Source organism: Neofelis nebulosa, chromosome 2 (genome assembly GCF_028018385.1).
Source record: "Neofelis nebulosa isolate mNeoNeb1 chromosome 2, mNeoNeb1.pri, whole genome shotgun sequence".
In the NCBI taxonomy this organism is placed as follows: domain Eukaryota; kingdom Metazoa; phylum Chordata; class Mammalia; order Carnivora; family Felidae; genus Neofelis; species Neofelis nebulosa.
Genome location: NC_080783.1, coordinates 51,284,613 through 51,301,795, shown reverse-complemented (window position 1 = coordinate 51,301,795; position 17,183 = coordinate 51,284,613). Strand labels below are relative to the sequence as shown.

Here is a 17,183-nt window from a genome sequence, read left to right as displayed (position 1 = left end):
AAAAAAAAAAACACTTCAAAAAAAAAACTCACAAATTGGTCACCACCACAAAGTAGAACACTGGGAGAATTCTTTTTCAGAATCATTTTAATAATAAAAAAAGATCTTTTCATTGTATCATTTGAATACCTGCCTCAATTTTCTGGTTGATTTGACAGACCAAATGACTCGGTGGAATAAAACTAAAATTGTTTTTCCCCATATGCCATGTTATGGGAAATAGACATGATGTTCTCCTTATTAGGACAGTGGGTTTACAATAGTAGAGCACACTCACACACTGGAAGCGGTTCAGACAAAGTCATTATCTCAAGTAAAAAAAAAAAAAATTGTTACGCTTCCAGGCAAAGGATAAATTAACTAGAGTGAAAGAATTTCTTTTCTAAATTCCAGGCAGAAACAGCTTGACACTTTTGAAAGCTGGGTTATGTGGGTTACAATGTTTTTGTATCTTCTCTATATTCTCCTTTACCAACCTCAGCAGCTACATTTTTCCAAAGCATAAAATTTTGACCATGAATAATTTGTATTTTCCTTATAGAACATGTGAATAGGTCAGTGCATCTTTCCACAAGCAGAATAAGCTTGGTTTTGCTTGTTTGTTTTCATCATTCCCATTATACCAGGAAACAGGAAAACATTTATAAAAGAGGAACAGTACACACGAAGCCCAGGAATACTACATTCATTCTAGGTCATTTTTTTTTTTTTACACATTGACCTATTTTTGTATATTATTTATAGTGTTGATGTCATATCTTTCATTTACACACTAAGTGCTATATTATTATAACCATAACTTCTGCACAGACTGATAGCACATGTATGCACTTGACTAAAACTTTTGACTTACCCGTTGTACTATACAAATAAGCTTTGTGGTTTGTTTTGATCAAATTCAACAGTAGACGTGATCATTAAAACAGAAACATTGCTGGGCATCAATAATTTCCAGCTGATTTTATGACACTGCAAAACATTCTCAATTGTATCAAGAAGGTAATGAAATAATTCTAAATAAATCATTTTCATTCACTTACGTTTTTTAAAAGTTGTTTGTTGGGCACATTTGGCAGACATTGCCTCTGGTCAGACACTTGTCACTTTGACAAGATTCAATGGAAATCAACAGTGAAAACTATCGCAATCTAATGAAAACTGATGTTTCAAAGTTATTTACGACTCAGTAAAATAAATGCTCCACTTCCACATATAAGACACCTTACAAAGCAGGACACACAGACCCAAATCAGTGCAAACTACTAGAGGAAAGTGAAATCGAAAAGGTATTTATAACTAATTGCAGTTAAAATGTTCTTGTAAGAGCAAATGTAGCATTAGTCACAGAAACAAAAACTAGAAACAACCCAAATATCCAGGAACATTAGGATAAAGTGTGGTATATTCATATGATAGAATTCTACACAGCAACGAAAATTCAGAAGTACTGGTATGCACAGCATAATAAGTAGCAAAGAAAGCCATACACTATACACACACACACACACACACACATATATGTATATATATGTGTGTATATATATATATATATATATATATTCATAAAAGATCAAAATTAGACAAAATTAATGTATGGTATTGGAATTTCTGCTAGCAGTTACCTTGGGAAAGAAAGGTGGAAGTAATAATTTGGAAGAGGCACAAGGAGACTTCTGGAATGCTGCTAATAGTATAAATCTTGATCTGTGTGATGGTTTCACAACAGTGTTTACTTTATTACAAGTCACTGAGCTGCATGCTTATGATTTGTGTTTTTGAACATATAGCATACTTCATTTGAAAGCTTATTTTATGATGAGATGAAGTAACTAGATTCTATCATGTTTTTCCCACTGAACACAGCTACAGAATGCATGAAGCAACTACTTAAGGATTCTGAAAAGTAAATAATAGAAAGATTGGGGAAGAAGACTGATATTCTCAAACTGTTCATCAACTTCCCCTGCTCTAGTATCCTCCAGCCTAGTTGCAACACAGCCCATAGCCTATAAGTGGGCATGATACAGATGGAGTTCTTTAGGAGAATCCTTCTACTTCTGACTCAAGAAGTGGGAAAAGGGTCTTCTACTACTCCATTCTCTGGTGTCCAATCATTCAAGCAATCCTGGGGCAGTGCTGACACAGCTGCACCAAGGGAGGCCCTCAGGAGTCTAAACTGGTGACGTTGGAGAACCTTCCTTTCTCATTGGACGTGTAATGTCAAGAGATTGCGGCAAAGCCCCATCGCTTTGTCCTCCACCATCTGGCCTCAGATGTGGAGTCAGTCACAGGAAGTACATCACAGAGTGGGATAAATAAAGCTCCAGATTTCTGGCCAAAGGACCAAAGAGGAGCCCCAAAGGAACTAAAAAGTGCTGAGAAGACCACAGACAGAAAGGAACTTAGAAAAAATTCCATGAAATTGTTTATGAGCTGGTAGATTCACCTCTGGGTATGTATGAATCTGACACTGACCAGTATACTGTAGACTTTGAAAACTAAACTGTGGGATAGGTCATTGCCCTGATCTCACACTGGCCCCTGGGTAGGATGCACATGGGATAGATCTGAAAGGCACTTCAAAGACTGACAGTGGAACAGATACTGAAATCACAACCTACAGAAGACAAGTCAGAATTTGCTGCTTAAACCCAATGTGCTAAAATAAAAACATCAACATTCTCGGGGCACCTGGGTGGCTCAGTCAGCTGTGTCCAATTCTCATTTCAACTCAGGTCATGATCTCACAGTTTGTGGGATCAGGCCCACTTTGGGCTCTGCGCTGACAGTGTAGAGCCTAAGATTCTCCCTGCCCCTCCGCTGACTGTTCTCTCAAAAAATAAACAAACATTAAAAAAATATATATCAACATTCTCTATAGAACTTTAAATGAGAACCAAAGTCTTAGAACATAAATAATCAAAATGACCAGGATGCAATTAAAAAATTACTCTGCATATGAAGAACCAGAAAAATCTCAATTTGTATGGAAAAACAATCAGGTGACACAAATGTTAAAATTATCCAACAATAATCTCAAGGCAGTTCTTACAAAAATTCTCCAAAAAGTAATAGTGAACACCCTTGAAATGAATGGAAGGATAGAAAGTCTCAACAAAGAAATACAAGATATAATGAAGAACCAAGTGGAAATTTTGAACTTTGAAAATTGCAGGAACTGGAATAAAAAATTCACTAGATGGGCTCAGTAGAAGAATAGTGATGATCAAGTCACCAAACTTGAAGACAGACCAGGAGAAATTATAAAGATTGAGAGGGAAATGAGCAGATCTTTGGGGACCTGTGGGACAATAACAAAAGCTCTAAGATTCACATCATCATAGATTTGGAAATAGAAGAGAATGTGCTGTAAAAATAAATCTTGGAAGAAATAGTTGCTGAAACCTTCCCAAATTTGACAAAAGGCAAAAATTTATAGACTCAAGAAACTCCATTAACCCTAAACAGGTTAAAACCAAAGAAATCAATACCCAGGCATAGCACAATCCAACTGCTAAAAACTAAACACCAAGAAAAAAGCCTTGAAAGCAACCAGAGAAAACTGACACATTATATACAGGGTAACAATGATTTGAATGACTACCAATTTCCCTTGAGAAACACAGAAGTAAGTGGAATAACTTTTTTAAACACTGAATGAACTGCCAACCCGGAATTCTATATCCAATGAAAATACCCTTCAGGAATGAAGGTGAAATCTAGACATTTTCAGATAAAGCAAAACTGAGAGAATTTATTGCCACCAGAACTGCTTTAAAAGAAATGTTGAAGGAAGTTCTTCAGGTAGAAGGAATACTGGAAATCAGGAAAAAACAATAGAAATAGAAACATCTATGTAAACACAGTAGGCTATTCTCTTTTTTTTTTTTTTTTGAGAGAGAGAGAGAGAACAAGGACATGAGTGGGGGGCAGAGGGGGAGAGAGAGAGAGAGAGAGAGAGAGAGAGAGAGAGAGAGAGAGAGAGAGAGAGAGAGAGAGAGAGAATCTTAAGCAGGCTCCACACCCAGTGTGGAGCTCAACACAGGGCTTGATCCCATGACACTGGGATCAATCATGACCTGAGCCGAAATCCAGAGCTGGACGCTCAACCAACTGAGCCACCTAGGCACCCCTATTCTCCCCCTGAGTTGTTTAAAACATTTTTAATGGCTTAAAGAAAAAATACAACTACATATACTGTCATTATATATATATATTCACAAGATAAACGTATAACACAGAGAGATACATACACATGTGTGCATGAGGAAGAGAGATTCAAATAATCCAACATGAATCAGGATATAGAACACAGGAATGAAAAAGAGAGGGAACAAACAGAAACAAATAATAAAATGGTAGATCTAAATAAAAACATAACAATAACCACATTAGATGTAAATATCTCAATGCACCAATCAAAAGACAAAGATTGGTTAAAAGAACAAAAAAACCAATTCCAACAAAAAAATGACCCAATTATACTAGATCTACAAGAAATTTGTTTAGAACATAATAATGTAGGTATGTTAAAAGTAAAAGGGTAAAGATACACCTTGTAAATACTGATAAAAAGAAAAATTGAAGTAGCTATATTAATATCAAAGAAAATAGATTTTAAAGCAGAGAAAACTACCAGAGATAAAGAGCGACATTACATTATGAAGGGTCAATTCTCCAATAAGACATAAAAACACTAATTGTGGGGGCGGTTGGGTGGCTAAGTCAATTGAGTGTCCAACTCTTTTAAAAAAAATTTTTTTAACGTTTATTCATTTTTGAGACAGAGAGAGACAGAGCATGAATGGGGGAAGGTCAGAGAGAGAGGGAGACACAAAATATGAAATAGGCTCCAGGCTCTGAGCTCTCAGCACAGAGCCTGATGTGGGGCTCGAACTCACGGACCGCGAGATCATGACCTGAGCCAAAGTCAGAAGCCCAACCAACTGAGCCACCCAGGAGCCCCAAGTGTTCAACTCTTGATTTCAGCACAAGTCATGACCTCCTGGTTCATGAGTTCGAGCTCCATGTCTGCATTGTCAGTGCAGAGCCTGCTTGGGAATATCTCTCTCCCTTTCTCTCTGTCCTTCGCCTGCTCTCTCTCTCTTGTTCTCTCTCAAAATAAACAAAAATTACAAAAATACTGTGAATGCACCAAATAACAGTTTCAGAATACCTGTACATGAAAAAAACAGAACTGAAAGAGAAATAGAAACATCTACGATATTTGGAGACTTATTCATCTCACAATGATCAATAGATCTAGTAGACAGAAAACAGGCAAGACTATAAAAGTACTAAACAACAGTATTAACTAATCTAATTGACATTTAAAGAACATTCCTCCCAACAATTGCAGAATATATATATATATATATATATATATATATATATTTTTTTTTCCCCCAAGTGTAAACAAAGCATTCACCAAATCATATCCTGGGTCATAGAATAAACCCTAACAAATTTAAAAGAATCAAAATTATACAAGGTGTATTCTCTATAGTAGAATTAGAATAACATAAAGCAAAGAGAAAAATCTCCAAACAGCAGCAAATTTAACAGCACAATCCTAAATAATTCATAAGTCAAATTTGTAGTCTCAAGGGAAATTATAAACTATTTTAAAGTAAAGAATATTAAAATAAAACCTATCAAACTTTGTGAGATGCAAATAAAGCCATTCTTAGCATCAAATTACTATACTAGACAAGAATAAAGGTCTCAACTCATAACCTAAGCTTCTACCTTACGGGAAAAACAGACAGCAAAGTAAATCTTAAGCAAAGGAAGGAAATACTGAAGAGCAGAAATCAATAAAGTTGCAAATAAATAGAGAAAAATCAATGAAACCAAAAGACGGTTCTTTATATTCAGAATATATCACTTCTGTAATAGGTATGTGCTATCACTACACACCTATTAAAACGGCTAAGATTTAAAAAATAAAAAACTGAAAAAACCACATTCCAGAGAGGATGCACAGCAAGGGGAACACTTACACACCACTAGTGCAAAATCGAACAGCCATTTTTGGAAACAGTTCGGCAGCTTTTTTTTTTACAAAGTTAAACATACCCTTACTACCTAACCCCAGTAAGTTTATTCCCAGATATTTACCCTAGAGAAATGAAAACTTATGTTTATACAAAAACTTGTACACAAATGTTTATAGTAGGTCTACCCATGACTTACAAAAACTTGAAACAGCTCAATTATCCTTCAAGGCACGAATGGATAAACAAATGGTAATAGACTCAAGTAATAAAATATTTGGGAATTAAAATGAATCAACGATTGCTACATGCAGTAACAACTTGGATGAATCTCAAAGGCATTATAAGTGAAATAAGCGAATCTCAAAGGCATTATAAGTGAAATAAGCCAATCTCAAAAGGTTACATACTCTACCATTCCATTTATATGATCATCTCAAAACTACAAAGCTATAGTGGAGAATAGATCAGTGATCACCAGTGGTTAAGGGTGGGAGAAGCTTGTAATTATAAAGAGATAGTATGAGGAAGTTTCTTTTGAGGTGATACAACTGTTCTGTGTCTCGACTGTGGTAGTGTTTACACAAGTCTATATATGCATTAAAATTCATAGAACTCATAAAATCCACACAATTTTTAGTGGCCAAAAGGTCAATTTTATTATATGTTCATTTTTAAAATAAAATATAAATAATTAAGTTTACTTTTTAAATGTTTTACTTTTATTTATTTATTTTTGAAAGAGAGAGAGTGAGAGCACTCATGGGCAAGTGGGGAGGAGCAGAGAGAGGAAGGGAGAAAATTCCAAGTAGGCTCCACGCTGTAAGTGCAGAGCCCAATGTAGGGCTCAATCTCACAAACTGTGAGCTGAAATCAAGAGCTGGATGGACATTTAACCAACTGAGCCACCCAGGTCCCCACATTTACTGTTAAAACTTAGGGTACAGGGTGGTGCCTGGGTGGTTCAGTCGGTTAAGTGTCCAACTTCAGCTGAGGTCATGATCTCACAATTCATGAGTTCAAGCCCCACATCAGGCTCTCTGCTGTCAGCACAGAGCCCGCTTCAGATCTTCTATCCCCCTCTCTCCCTCTCTCTCTGCCCCTCCCCCACTCTTTTCCTCCCTCTCAAAAATAATAAATATTAAAAACAAAAACATAGTGTACTGATGTCCCCAGATAAGACTTGAGTATCTAGGTTACAAAGACTAATTTTGACTACAAATGAAAACTAGGAAGATAGTGATGTACTCACCACTGGCCCCTCTACAGTTTCCATTACTAGAATCCATAGGAAAATCTGAAAGTGATAAAATAAAGAATCATAATTTACTCATTATTATTTTGAGAATTCCCATATAAAAATCTAATTCAGTCATCAATTTAATTAAATCTAATTCAGTCATGTCTCAAGGAAGTGGATTCTTATTAGTGCCATGAGCTTGGCACGCTATTACTTATAGGTCAAATAAGGACAAGATCTATTTTGTGTGACTGAAAGAGGATATGCTCTTTTGAGTTCTCCTCAATTGTGCATAAAATTTCAGGATTTAGTAAGTTTTTGAGTCTCACGCAATTTCTGACACCATGAAGTCCATGCACATATTAGGCATTCACCCAACACTTGGGTCTTGATGACTAAAAGAAGCCAACACATCTCTTCAACAAATAGATGTATCACACATTACTAGCGTATATTTAAATTCTTGGTGCCTGAAGAAAACATTCAGAAAACATTCTCATGCCCTTTGTTACCTGTAAACAGTTGTTCAGCAGAAAGAAAGCATACCATGCAGGGACCAGTGCAATTAATAGATGTGGTAATAATTGGAAATTGTCAAGGACTCTTTTCATGATCCCATAATCCAAGAAAATGGTAACGATGAATGATAAATAGTAATTATATAAAGTTCTTCGGTGTTCTAGTTAGGAAAGCAGCCTCTAGGGGAGCCAGGGTGGCTCAGTCAGTTAAGGCCTGACTCTTGATTTAGGCTCAGGTCATGATCTCAGTTTGTGAGTTTGAGCCCTGTGTCAGGCTTTGCACTGACAGTGCAGAGCCTGCTTGGGATTCTCTCTCTGTCTCTCTCTGTCCCTCCCAACCCACCTCTCAAAAATAAATAAATATTTTTAAAAAAGGAAAAAGAATAAAAAAGCTGCCTCTAGTGAATAAGAGTGCCTCAGCAAAACACCCTGTGAGACTTGCTGAACTTAGCTATCCATTCTTATTGCTACTTCAACTCAGTACTTTTATATAAGTTTTAGATTTGTATTAATATGTTATGTTAAATAACTTCAATATCTGTTTATCCTAACAGAAAATAACATTCTTCTTCTGTCCTTTTTCTTCATAGGATATATCATGAATAAATTTTAAAAGGAGTGGTTAATACCATGTTAGGACAATAGTACTCAAAATTACTATTAATCAATTACATTCTCAGGCTTAGTAATCATCATCTGGTATTTAAAAAGCTCTGTACAAGGAAAGACAGTAACCATCAAATAGGCAGGCAACAAATACTTGATTCTAAAACATTAGGTTTGACTTAGTCATATACTATTAATTTAATGACTTATTCTATGCAAAGACTTTACTCATGATAAATGTATCCAAGTGTTAAAGTAACATGCCAATCAATGGTTTTATTTCTGAATAATTCCAATAATCATAATACATATATGACCTATACCAAAATGATCTTTCTGTAAATGAAGAAATTATATTAAACCACATGTAAAATAATTGTTTAGTGTCGAAATGTTGAAATAAAAATGAAAAAAATCTCTTGGAAAAAAAACAACCCTTTGATATAGTTGAATCTAGGAAAGTGGTTTTACTACTCTCATTCTTACAGAAAAATGTTTCTTCATTTTTAAAAGTGCTTAGAAGTCAATTGGTAGAATTATAAGAGAAAAAAGTTATCTGGTCATAAATAATCCAAAAAAAATGTTTTCATAAAGTTAAACTTAGGAATTCCAACAATATCATCCTAAGTTAAAATAGCAGGCATTATTAGGTTGTATGCCCCCAAGAATTTCTAGTAGGGGTCATAGAAGTTTCCAGAAGAAGAGTCCTAAAGGAGCTGGGGAGGGTTGGGTGGGGGGTGCGTTCCACATAGAAAATCACGTGTGTAAGAAATATGGAAAGAAATTGCAGTACTCACCAAGGGACCTGCAAGTCTTCCAGTGTGGCTAAAATAGAGAAAGTTGTGAGCAGAGAGAAATGAAGCTAGAGAGGTAGGAAGGGATGAAGTCACAAAGGCTAGAGACAGACACCAAAGGATTTTAAGCAACAGATTGACATTTCAGAAAGATCACCCTGTTGGAATATGGAGGGACAATACTGGAAGTAAGCAAGCCGATTATTACCCCATGGCCATAATTCATGTGACACATGTGGAGACCCAAACGAAGAGAGCAGCATCAGAGAAGGAGGGAAGGAAACTGGATTCAGAGTAGATCCATAACACTTAATACCCATTAAATGTGGGGGGGGGGGGGCGGGGGGCGGTAAAGAATAGGGTAGAATCAAGGATGACTCCCAGGCCTGGAGCATGGGTATGCTGGTGCCTCGTAACCATATAAAAAAAATACTCAAAAAGAATAGGCAAATGAGGAGAAGGAAAGGAGGAGTTCACTTTGTGGCATGATGAAATTGAAGGGCTCGGGATTAGATGTGAGAATCTGGAATGTACTCTTATCTCAAAAGTGTAGTGAAGTAGTTATCTCTTATCTTTTGGAATCCCTGTCCAGAGCTGTCTTTTATTCTCTTAAGCTATATATAAGTGAGCTTTCGAAATACAATGGACAAAACTTGATCCATTAACTGCAATCTGACAGTCAAAAGACACAGATTCTCTCAAAAGTTATGAATCACCTCTTTCTTAAGACAGCAAGTGTATTGGAGAATGATTTCTGGTTTGAATCTTCTCTCAATAGCTTTATGACCTTGCACAAGTCACTTATATGCCTCAGCTTCCTTTTCTTCAAAATGGGAATAATAGTACCCACCAGGTAGTTATTACAGTAAATTGAAATGCATAACACACTTAAAACAGCAGATGAAACATGCTAGTGTTATTAGTTCTTATTCTGGTTGCTAACAATCCATGAGAGGACATATCCTTTCCTCGATCACATTGTTATTAAACACTTACATTGTGCTTTGCCATTCATCGATCACTTCACATGAATAGTTCTCTTATTCTTCTCTATTCACAATGTCCATCTTGAATGACTTGCTCAAGGTGTAACATTAATGGCAAAGGTGGAATACCAACTAAGGGTCTAGAGCTCTAAAACTGTGCAATTGCAGAAATATAACCAATTCTTAATTATTCAAAACTGTATGTCTCTTCTTTCTATACACCTAGCAGAGAGAGAAAGGCCAAATAGAACTTAAGTCAGTTTTACTATTTATAGCAACAACTATTTGGAAGTCTGGTAGGAATGAAATTTTAAAAAATGAATCATTAAGATTTGGGGGCTACATAAGATTTTATTACCACAGATAATTAGGTCAGCTGTGATGAAATACCGTAACTCTCTGAGATAGTCTCTTCCCTACCCCACCCAGAATGCCTTTCAGTATTTTATGTAATGAAGCATCTTTAGGGGTGCCTGGGTGGCTCAGGCGGTTAAGCGTCTGAATCTTGGTTTCATCTCAGGTCACAATCTCACAGTTTGTGAGTTCAAGCCCCATGTCAGGCTCCGCAGCTGGCAGCATGGAGCCTGCCTGGGACTCTTTCTCTCTTTCTCTCTCTGCCCCTTCCCTGCTCATGCTGTCTCTCTCTAAATAAAAAAATTTTTAAAAATCTTTAAAACTGTGTTCTCTCCAGTCTTAATCTAAAATTTCCATTTCTTCTTTCCATTCCATTTTCCTCCTATCACACTAAATAATTTTTCCTTCTCGGTATTTGGCCCCTCAAATATTTGTAGAGCAGGGCTGAAGAAAAGGCTGCCTGTTTCTCAGAGAGCAGAGATATGACTAAACAGCAGTACATGCATGTGAAAGCTGGCATGGTCCAGGCAGCAAGAGAGGGCCTGGCGAAATGTGTTGAGCCAGAACTGAGGTGACGAGCTAACACTACCGCAGAAACCAGCAATGACTGAGGATTGATTATAAAACCCTTGGCATGGTGAACCATGGGTACTGAATAAATAGCTGGGAAATATCATACATAAGTTTTCTTAAATTCTTGATCTCTACACATCCAAGATCAACTATTTATAATTAACAGACATCCATCAGACTCATTCTCTCTTCCTGTTGCTCCCAAAGGGATTTGTTCTTGATCCCGAGGTCCAGGTTAATTTGTGTAAAATGAAATATTAAGCTTGTGTGTTCAGAAGTAAGATCTGCTTGTCCAGGTGGGTCCCCGTGTGGAGCTTGTTTTCCAGAGCTGAAGTGATAAAAATTCTAGGCTGTACCTGCATTGACCAGCCTACCGTTTCAAAAAAGAAAACATTTTGATACCACAATGATACCCATGGCGAAAAGCAATAGCAGCAGCACCCATCTGTTAGGGACGATGTCCCAGGTACCATGATCTTTAACTTCATCTTCACCATGCCTGTGGGATGTAGGCAGTGCTGTTGCCATGATACAGATCACAAAACTTTAAACCAGAGAGGTTATATAATTTCCCTGCAATAACACTTGATAGGAAGCAGAGTCCAGATTCAACACCTGGCCTGCCGGGCTCCTACCCACACTCTTTACTCGCCATACAATACTGAAGACAAGACTAGAGGTCTTAACTGGCAGAAATGAATCCTCCGATAAAGCAGTTGTGCATGAAGCCACAACTCCATAGTAAATATACAATGTGGAAAAAGAATACATTTAATGTGAATTTGTTGGTAAGGGTCAGGATAGGATCTTTTTCTTTTCTTTTTTTTTTTTTTTAACATATGCTGGCCCCTAGTATTTCGAAAGCAAAAAGTAGTTTGAAGCACTGCCCCATTTCAACACGTAAATGGGCCTAAACTTGCTTGTGGAATCCTACTGTGCCAGGAGGGAAGAGACCCATGTGAAAATGGTAGGACTTGCAAATCCTCTTGGCATTGAAGGAATGTGAAGGGTGGCCTCTTTTATTCAGGGAGACCTCATTTTTGTATTCGGCTGGATTCTAGTCATAAAACATAAGTGATTCTGTTTATACCTAGAGGAAGAAAAAAAAGCTGCTTCACGGACTATCCTATCCCACTGAACCAAGCAGTATATTGCATCGTAAATTAAACTGGCCACATATGGTAGTTACTAAGTAATTCCAGGTGTCCAACAGTTTGACCCAGGATAGGGAATGAAATTCTCAGCAAGCTGGCCTTGGAAGCCAGGGGACCCTTCGGGTTAGAATCCACCTCTCCATTCCCCATCCCCACCTCCCCTTAAGCTCCCACCTGCCGCCAGGGCCAAGGACTCACACTGAAGGTTGTGGTAAAGGGAGGGAAAAGGGAGACCATCACAAAAATATGGTTCCTACTGCCGCCTACCCCTACCTATTTTTCCAGCAAGGATGCTGTCAACAAAGCAGCTATTATGGCCTTTGAAAGCAGCTCAGAAATCATGTCCCACTTAGTGACAAATTGTTTCCATGCATGTCCTATTTGAGAGCTTCAATGAGGCAGTTGTTCTGCATTTGGTCCCCAACGATAGGTAATTCAGGGACACTTAAGGAAGCTGCTTCCCATCCATATTGACCACAGCATTTGAAAGCTGTTCATCTTGCCAAACCTCTCTCATTTGAGGTCCATCTCAAAGAGAGGTTTCAGAGCAAGTCTTTTCCTTTAACGGGAGGAAAGCATTTCAGAGTGAACCATAGCCACCTCATTCCAGGTCATTGGCCTGAGCAAAGCACCAGTATTTAACAGATTCTAAGTGTCTGGCAAACCAGGGCAGCAACTGACCAAGCTCTTCCAGAAGCTGCACGGACTGTGACTCAATAGTGTTCTTTGAGCCCAAAGATTAAGAAGAAATACATTTCTTTCTGCTTACATTATACAGCCAGTTATTCGTTCTTGATTAAAACCAAGACGACTTAATAGGTGTATTCAAAGAGTGATTAAGTGAGGGGACCATGGAAAAGCTTCTGGAATCTTTCTGTTCAGTTTTGGTTTTACAGCTATTTGTACTCTCTGCCTCTCCACTCATTTTATGGTAAGCATGTCAATGTGCACAGAAAACAATTTTTCCAAATCAATTCTCTGACAGCCAAGAACTGTTACCTAGAGATGGACTATGGGCATGAGCTTAGGCTGAGCAGGTCAAGTGGCAGGAGGAAAAATTTGACGCCCAGGAAATGAACAGAGGAGGCAATCGAGTCAGCACATTTAATAACAGAGTTCATCTGGGGAAGGTATGAAAGAGAACAGACCATAACAAATATGAAATTCTATGAAGGGTGAAATTTGAGTTGAGGGGTAATTGGTAGGAGTGCTATTAAGTGAGAATTAAATGAACCATAATGAACCAGGTTTAGCTGGGGTCTTCAGAGTTATGACTGTCCTAATTAGACCAAATACTAGTGAGAAAACAACTTGTGGTTGATTCCATTAAATGCAGAACTACAGTCAAGCTTTACAGTAGGGAAAGATGAAAATGAATGTGTGGTTGGTGCACACACAGCACAAAGGGCATGAAATATGGTATTAAAGGCATATTTGCAGGGCATAACAAACAGTAGGGCAAGGGGTGAGATTAAAAGTAACATTACGTGAGCATATGATGATAGCACACCTTAAATATAACTCCTTTCATCCATATGTCATTTACAAAAGGACTTGAAGGCATGTGGGAATGTGAAAAGAGCCCAGCAATTCACTTCGCCAGCTCTGTGGCTGGGAGCAAGTCACAGAAGCTAATTAGCAGTGCATAGCAATGTTTCACAGCTGTTTCAGTCTGGAATGGAAGAACAATTTATCTCATTGAAAGGACGAAGAAATTTAAGGTGAAGGTAATTGCTCAAATTGGACTTTGAGCAAACACATATCACTAACATCTGTGGGTTGGAGTAAGAGTACTGAAATTATCTAGGCATTTTTAATGATTAGAAGAAAATGGTGCTTCAGTTTTTCTGTTTTCACCATACAATCTTGACAAGCAGCTACAACAGGAAAAATAGGGAAAATGCGTGATTGAGAATGCAAGAGAATCCGGCAAGAAAGTTCAGTGACTGTAAACAAATTAAGAAAGTAAAAAAAGAGCATCACTATGCAAGATGTGGTTACTTAGACATGTAAAGCATGGAAAGCGCAGGGTCACTGTTGAGCACGAGTGTGACGGGGAGTGGAATGAACTGCAAGTTTTAGAAAGACAGATAGCCTATCGGAATGGAGTGCATCAGTCTGGAAGAGAGAAGAAAGAAGTGGTGCTCCAGAGAGGAGTGATGAAGAGAAGCGACCCCAAGGGGGGGGAAAAAAAAAAAAAAGGCAGAATTAGAGAGTAAAAGGCGAGTAACAAAAACTCCGAGAAGTGGGGTAGCTAAAGGTCGGGACGGAGGCTGGGCCAGAGCCGGACTCACCCGCTCCGTCCGCGGTAACGATGGCCTCGGGAGAGATGCACACGCCACGGTCATAAACAGGCAGCTCCTCGCAGGCCAGACTCTCGGGCCACGAGTGGCGGTACTTGATGAGGATGGGCTCGCAGCCCTGCCGGGCCCGCTCGCACACAGACTTGCAGGGCTTGATGGGCTCGTGCTGGAAGTCAATGGTGCAGATGGGCGCATACATGGCACAGAGGAAGAAGAGCAGATCCGGGCTGCACTGGGTGCCTAGCAGACCTTCGAACTGCTCAATGGCCAGGATGGCGTTAGCCTGGGTGCTGTGGTGCAGGTGGTTGGGCATCTTGGTCATGTTCCAGGGCAGGGACTTGCACAGGGGGATGCGCACGGGCTCGCAGGCTGCAGCTCGTGCTCCGGGCACCCAGAGCAGACAGAGCGCAGCCAGGGCGAGCAGCCCGGCCCGCAGCAGCAGCATCCCTCCTGGACCGCCGCAGACCATGATCCCTGCAGGACGGGGCAGGGTTCAGCAGTGCCGAGGACGCCGACAGGCCCGCTTCGCGGTCCCCTCTTCCCCCCTGGAAGTGGACACAATGATCTGGGAGCTTCTCCTCCCCCGACGATCTCAGTTTCTTTCCTTGGATCAAATTCCCCCAATGGGGTCCCACGAGCTCCGCCGGCCTCCGGCCGCCGCCGCCCCCCGGCCGCCGCCGCCCCTGCTTCTCTGGCTGTTCTTTCCCGACGTCTAAGCCTTCTGGGGCAGCAGCATCTATTTATTCCTCGCTCCCTCTGGCAGAAGCGTCAGATTCGCAGATGAATCAGATTAGAGGAAAACAAGAGGAAGCGAGGGAGAAATAAAATCAAAAGTAGAATTCAGCTGAGGCAGTTGGAGCTCTGGACTGTCACGTCCCCTGGATTATGAAAAGGTGCTAACAGAAGCATGAAATTCTCCAACGGGGGAAGGAGGGGCTGGGGCGGGGGAGGGGAAACCAGAGGGAAAAGACTCCTAATGGGGGAGGAGGGTGCTGTAAGAGTTTCAGTTCTTGTAGGCTGAGCAAAAAGATCCAGGTCTTGGTGGGAGTTGACGCTGCTGCAGCAGCGACCGCCGCAGGCAGGAAGGACCAGCCGGAGGAGCCTCTGCGCGAGAGGTCTGTGCCTCGGACCCGCTGCGCTCCACTTTCCCACCTCCGGGCCAGAGAGGCAGCCCCGCCCCCACCCCCCACCGCCAACCCCTCGGTGCAGTCCCAGCCCTCCAATGCCAGCTCCTCTTCCTGGGATGGGAGCGGGGGTGGGGGTGGGGGGAAAGACAAGGTCTGCCGGTTGGAGGCAGAGGGGAGGGAAGCCTCGAGAAGCAGCCAGGATGCCGTAACGCAACACAGCGCTGACTTGAGACGTGCACCTCTTTCCCATCTCCACGCTGGCTCCAAAGAAAAGCCCCCAGACCCTCGCTGAAAGTCCACCCCAATCCCTGACGGAGGAGTACCAAGTTCCCCACTTGGGAGCCCACCCAAGCACCCTCACTCCCTGGAGATAGCTCTTCAGGCAAACTACCGCTTTACCTCTGCGCATCACCAGCTCTGCGCAAAGTCAGACTTCAGGAGGAAGGACTTCAGCAGTGTCACTTTAAATGTCCAAGTCACAGAAAACACAGCCCCCTGCATGCAGTGGTGAAGGTTTATCAACCCAGAGTTCAGGACTACAGAAGTCTGCATTATGAATAACAAAGTGGTGGGCGGGGGAGGGGGGGGGCAGCCTTTCATAAAAAGGAAAGAAATCTGTACGTAATACAAGTAGGCCACCAGAAGCAAGAAACAGGTTTTTAAAAAAGCATTTTTTTCTTTGCCCTGCAGAATTAGAACTTTGGAGTTTTGCTTCTTAAGGTGAAGAGTGAAAAACTACCTGCTTTGAAGTATCTGGTTTTTGTTTTGTTTTGTTTTCTGATTTTACTCACTAAAATAAAATGGCATTTATTATTCAACTCTTGTCACCAAGGATTTCACCTAACACTTGAAAGAAATGTGTAGGAAAATTACACCACACAGGTAATAATAATCATGATGATGATAACAATAAAACCCTTCCCATCCAAATTAGCTCAATCTAGAGAAGAAAATAGAAACCAGATCCCCTCCTGGTCTTCTCTGTCACTAATGAGCCACATCTTTTCCTTCCTCTCCTCCTCTGCCTTCTCAGGGCATATTGTAAATGGAATGACCTATTGAGGCCCTGCACCCTGCCCTTTAACCCAGCAAAAGGATTGTAGAATGTCAGAAAACACAGCTTTCGTTGAGAAGAGAAAGAAACCTTAAAACAAAACAGGAAGTCACCTTTGCCCTGCATCATTGAAATATTTCACTGCTTTAATCCAGCCATTTCTCAGAGTCAACAAGAAGCAGAAAAATGATGCCCCCGCTTTAGAGCACACAGGGAGTTGTGGGTGTCCATTCCCCATCATTGACCTGATGGCACTTACAAAACATCAGTGCTCACTTGAGTTTATGAAATTTTATCTCTAAAATGACCATAAAGAGCAGTTTGTGACTATAGTAAATTTCTTCAGAAGCAAGTTTGTTCCACTTAGGAGAAAACACAACAGATGGTAGATAGGGAGTCATTTAGTACAAACTTTGCCTGGTCTACAATTATTTCATGTAATGTAAGAAAACAAAGCCAAAATTGTATAAATGAATTA

General features: G+C 40.0%; 1 protein-coding gene across 1 annotated transcript in view; it reads right to left on the bottom strand.

Annotated features, from left to right (window-relative positions):
• The window catches only part of FRZB (frizzled related protein), a 31,817-nt gene extending 16,131 nt beyond the window's left edge, over positions 1 to 15,686 (bottom strand). The window contains exons 1-2 of the mRNA XM_058712173.1: positions 14,516 to 15,686; positions 7,249 to 7,293 (exon numbers count right to left, since the gene is read on the bottom strand). Coding sequence (XP_058568156.1) covers positions 7,249 to 7,293; positions 14,516 to 14,993 — 523 coding nt within the window. The 5' untranslated portion in view covers positions 14,994 to 15,686. The remainder of the gene's footprint in view (positions 1 to 7,248; positions 7,294 to 14,515) is intronic.
• Positions 15,687 to 17,183: the final 1,497 nt, after the last annotated feature.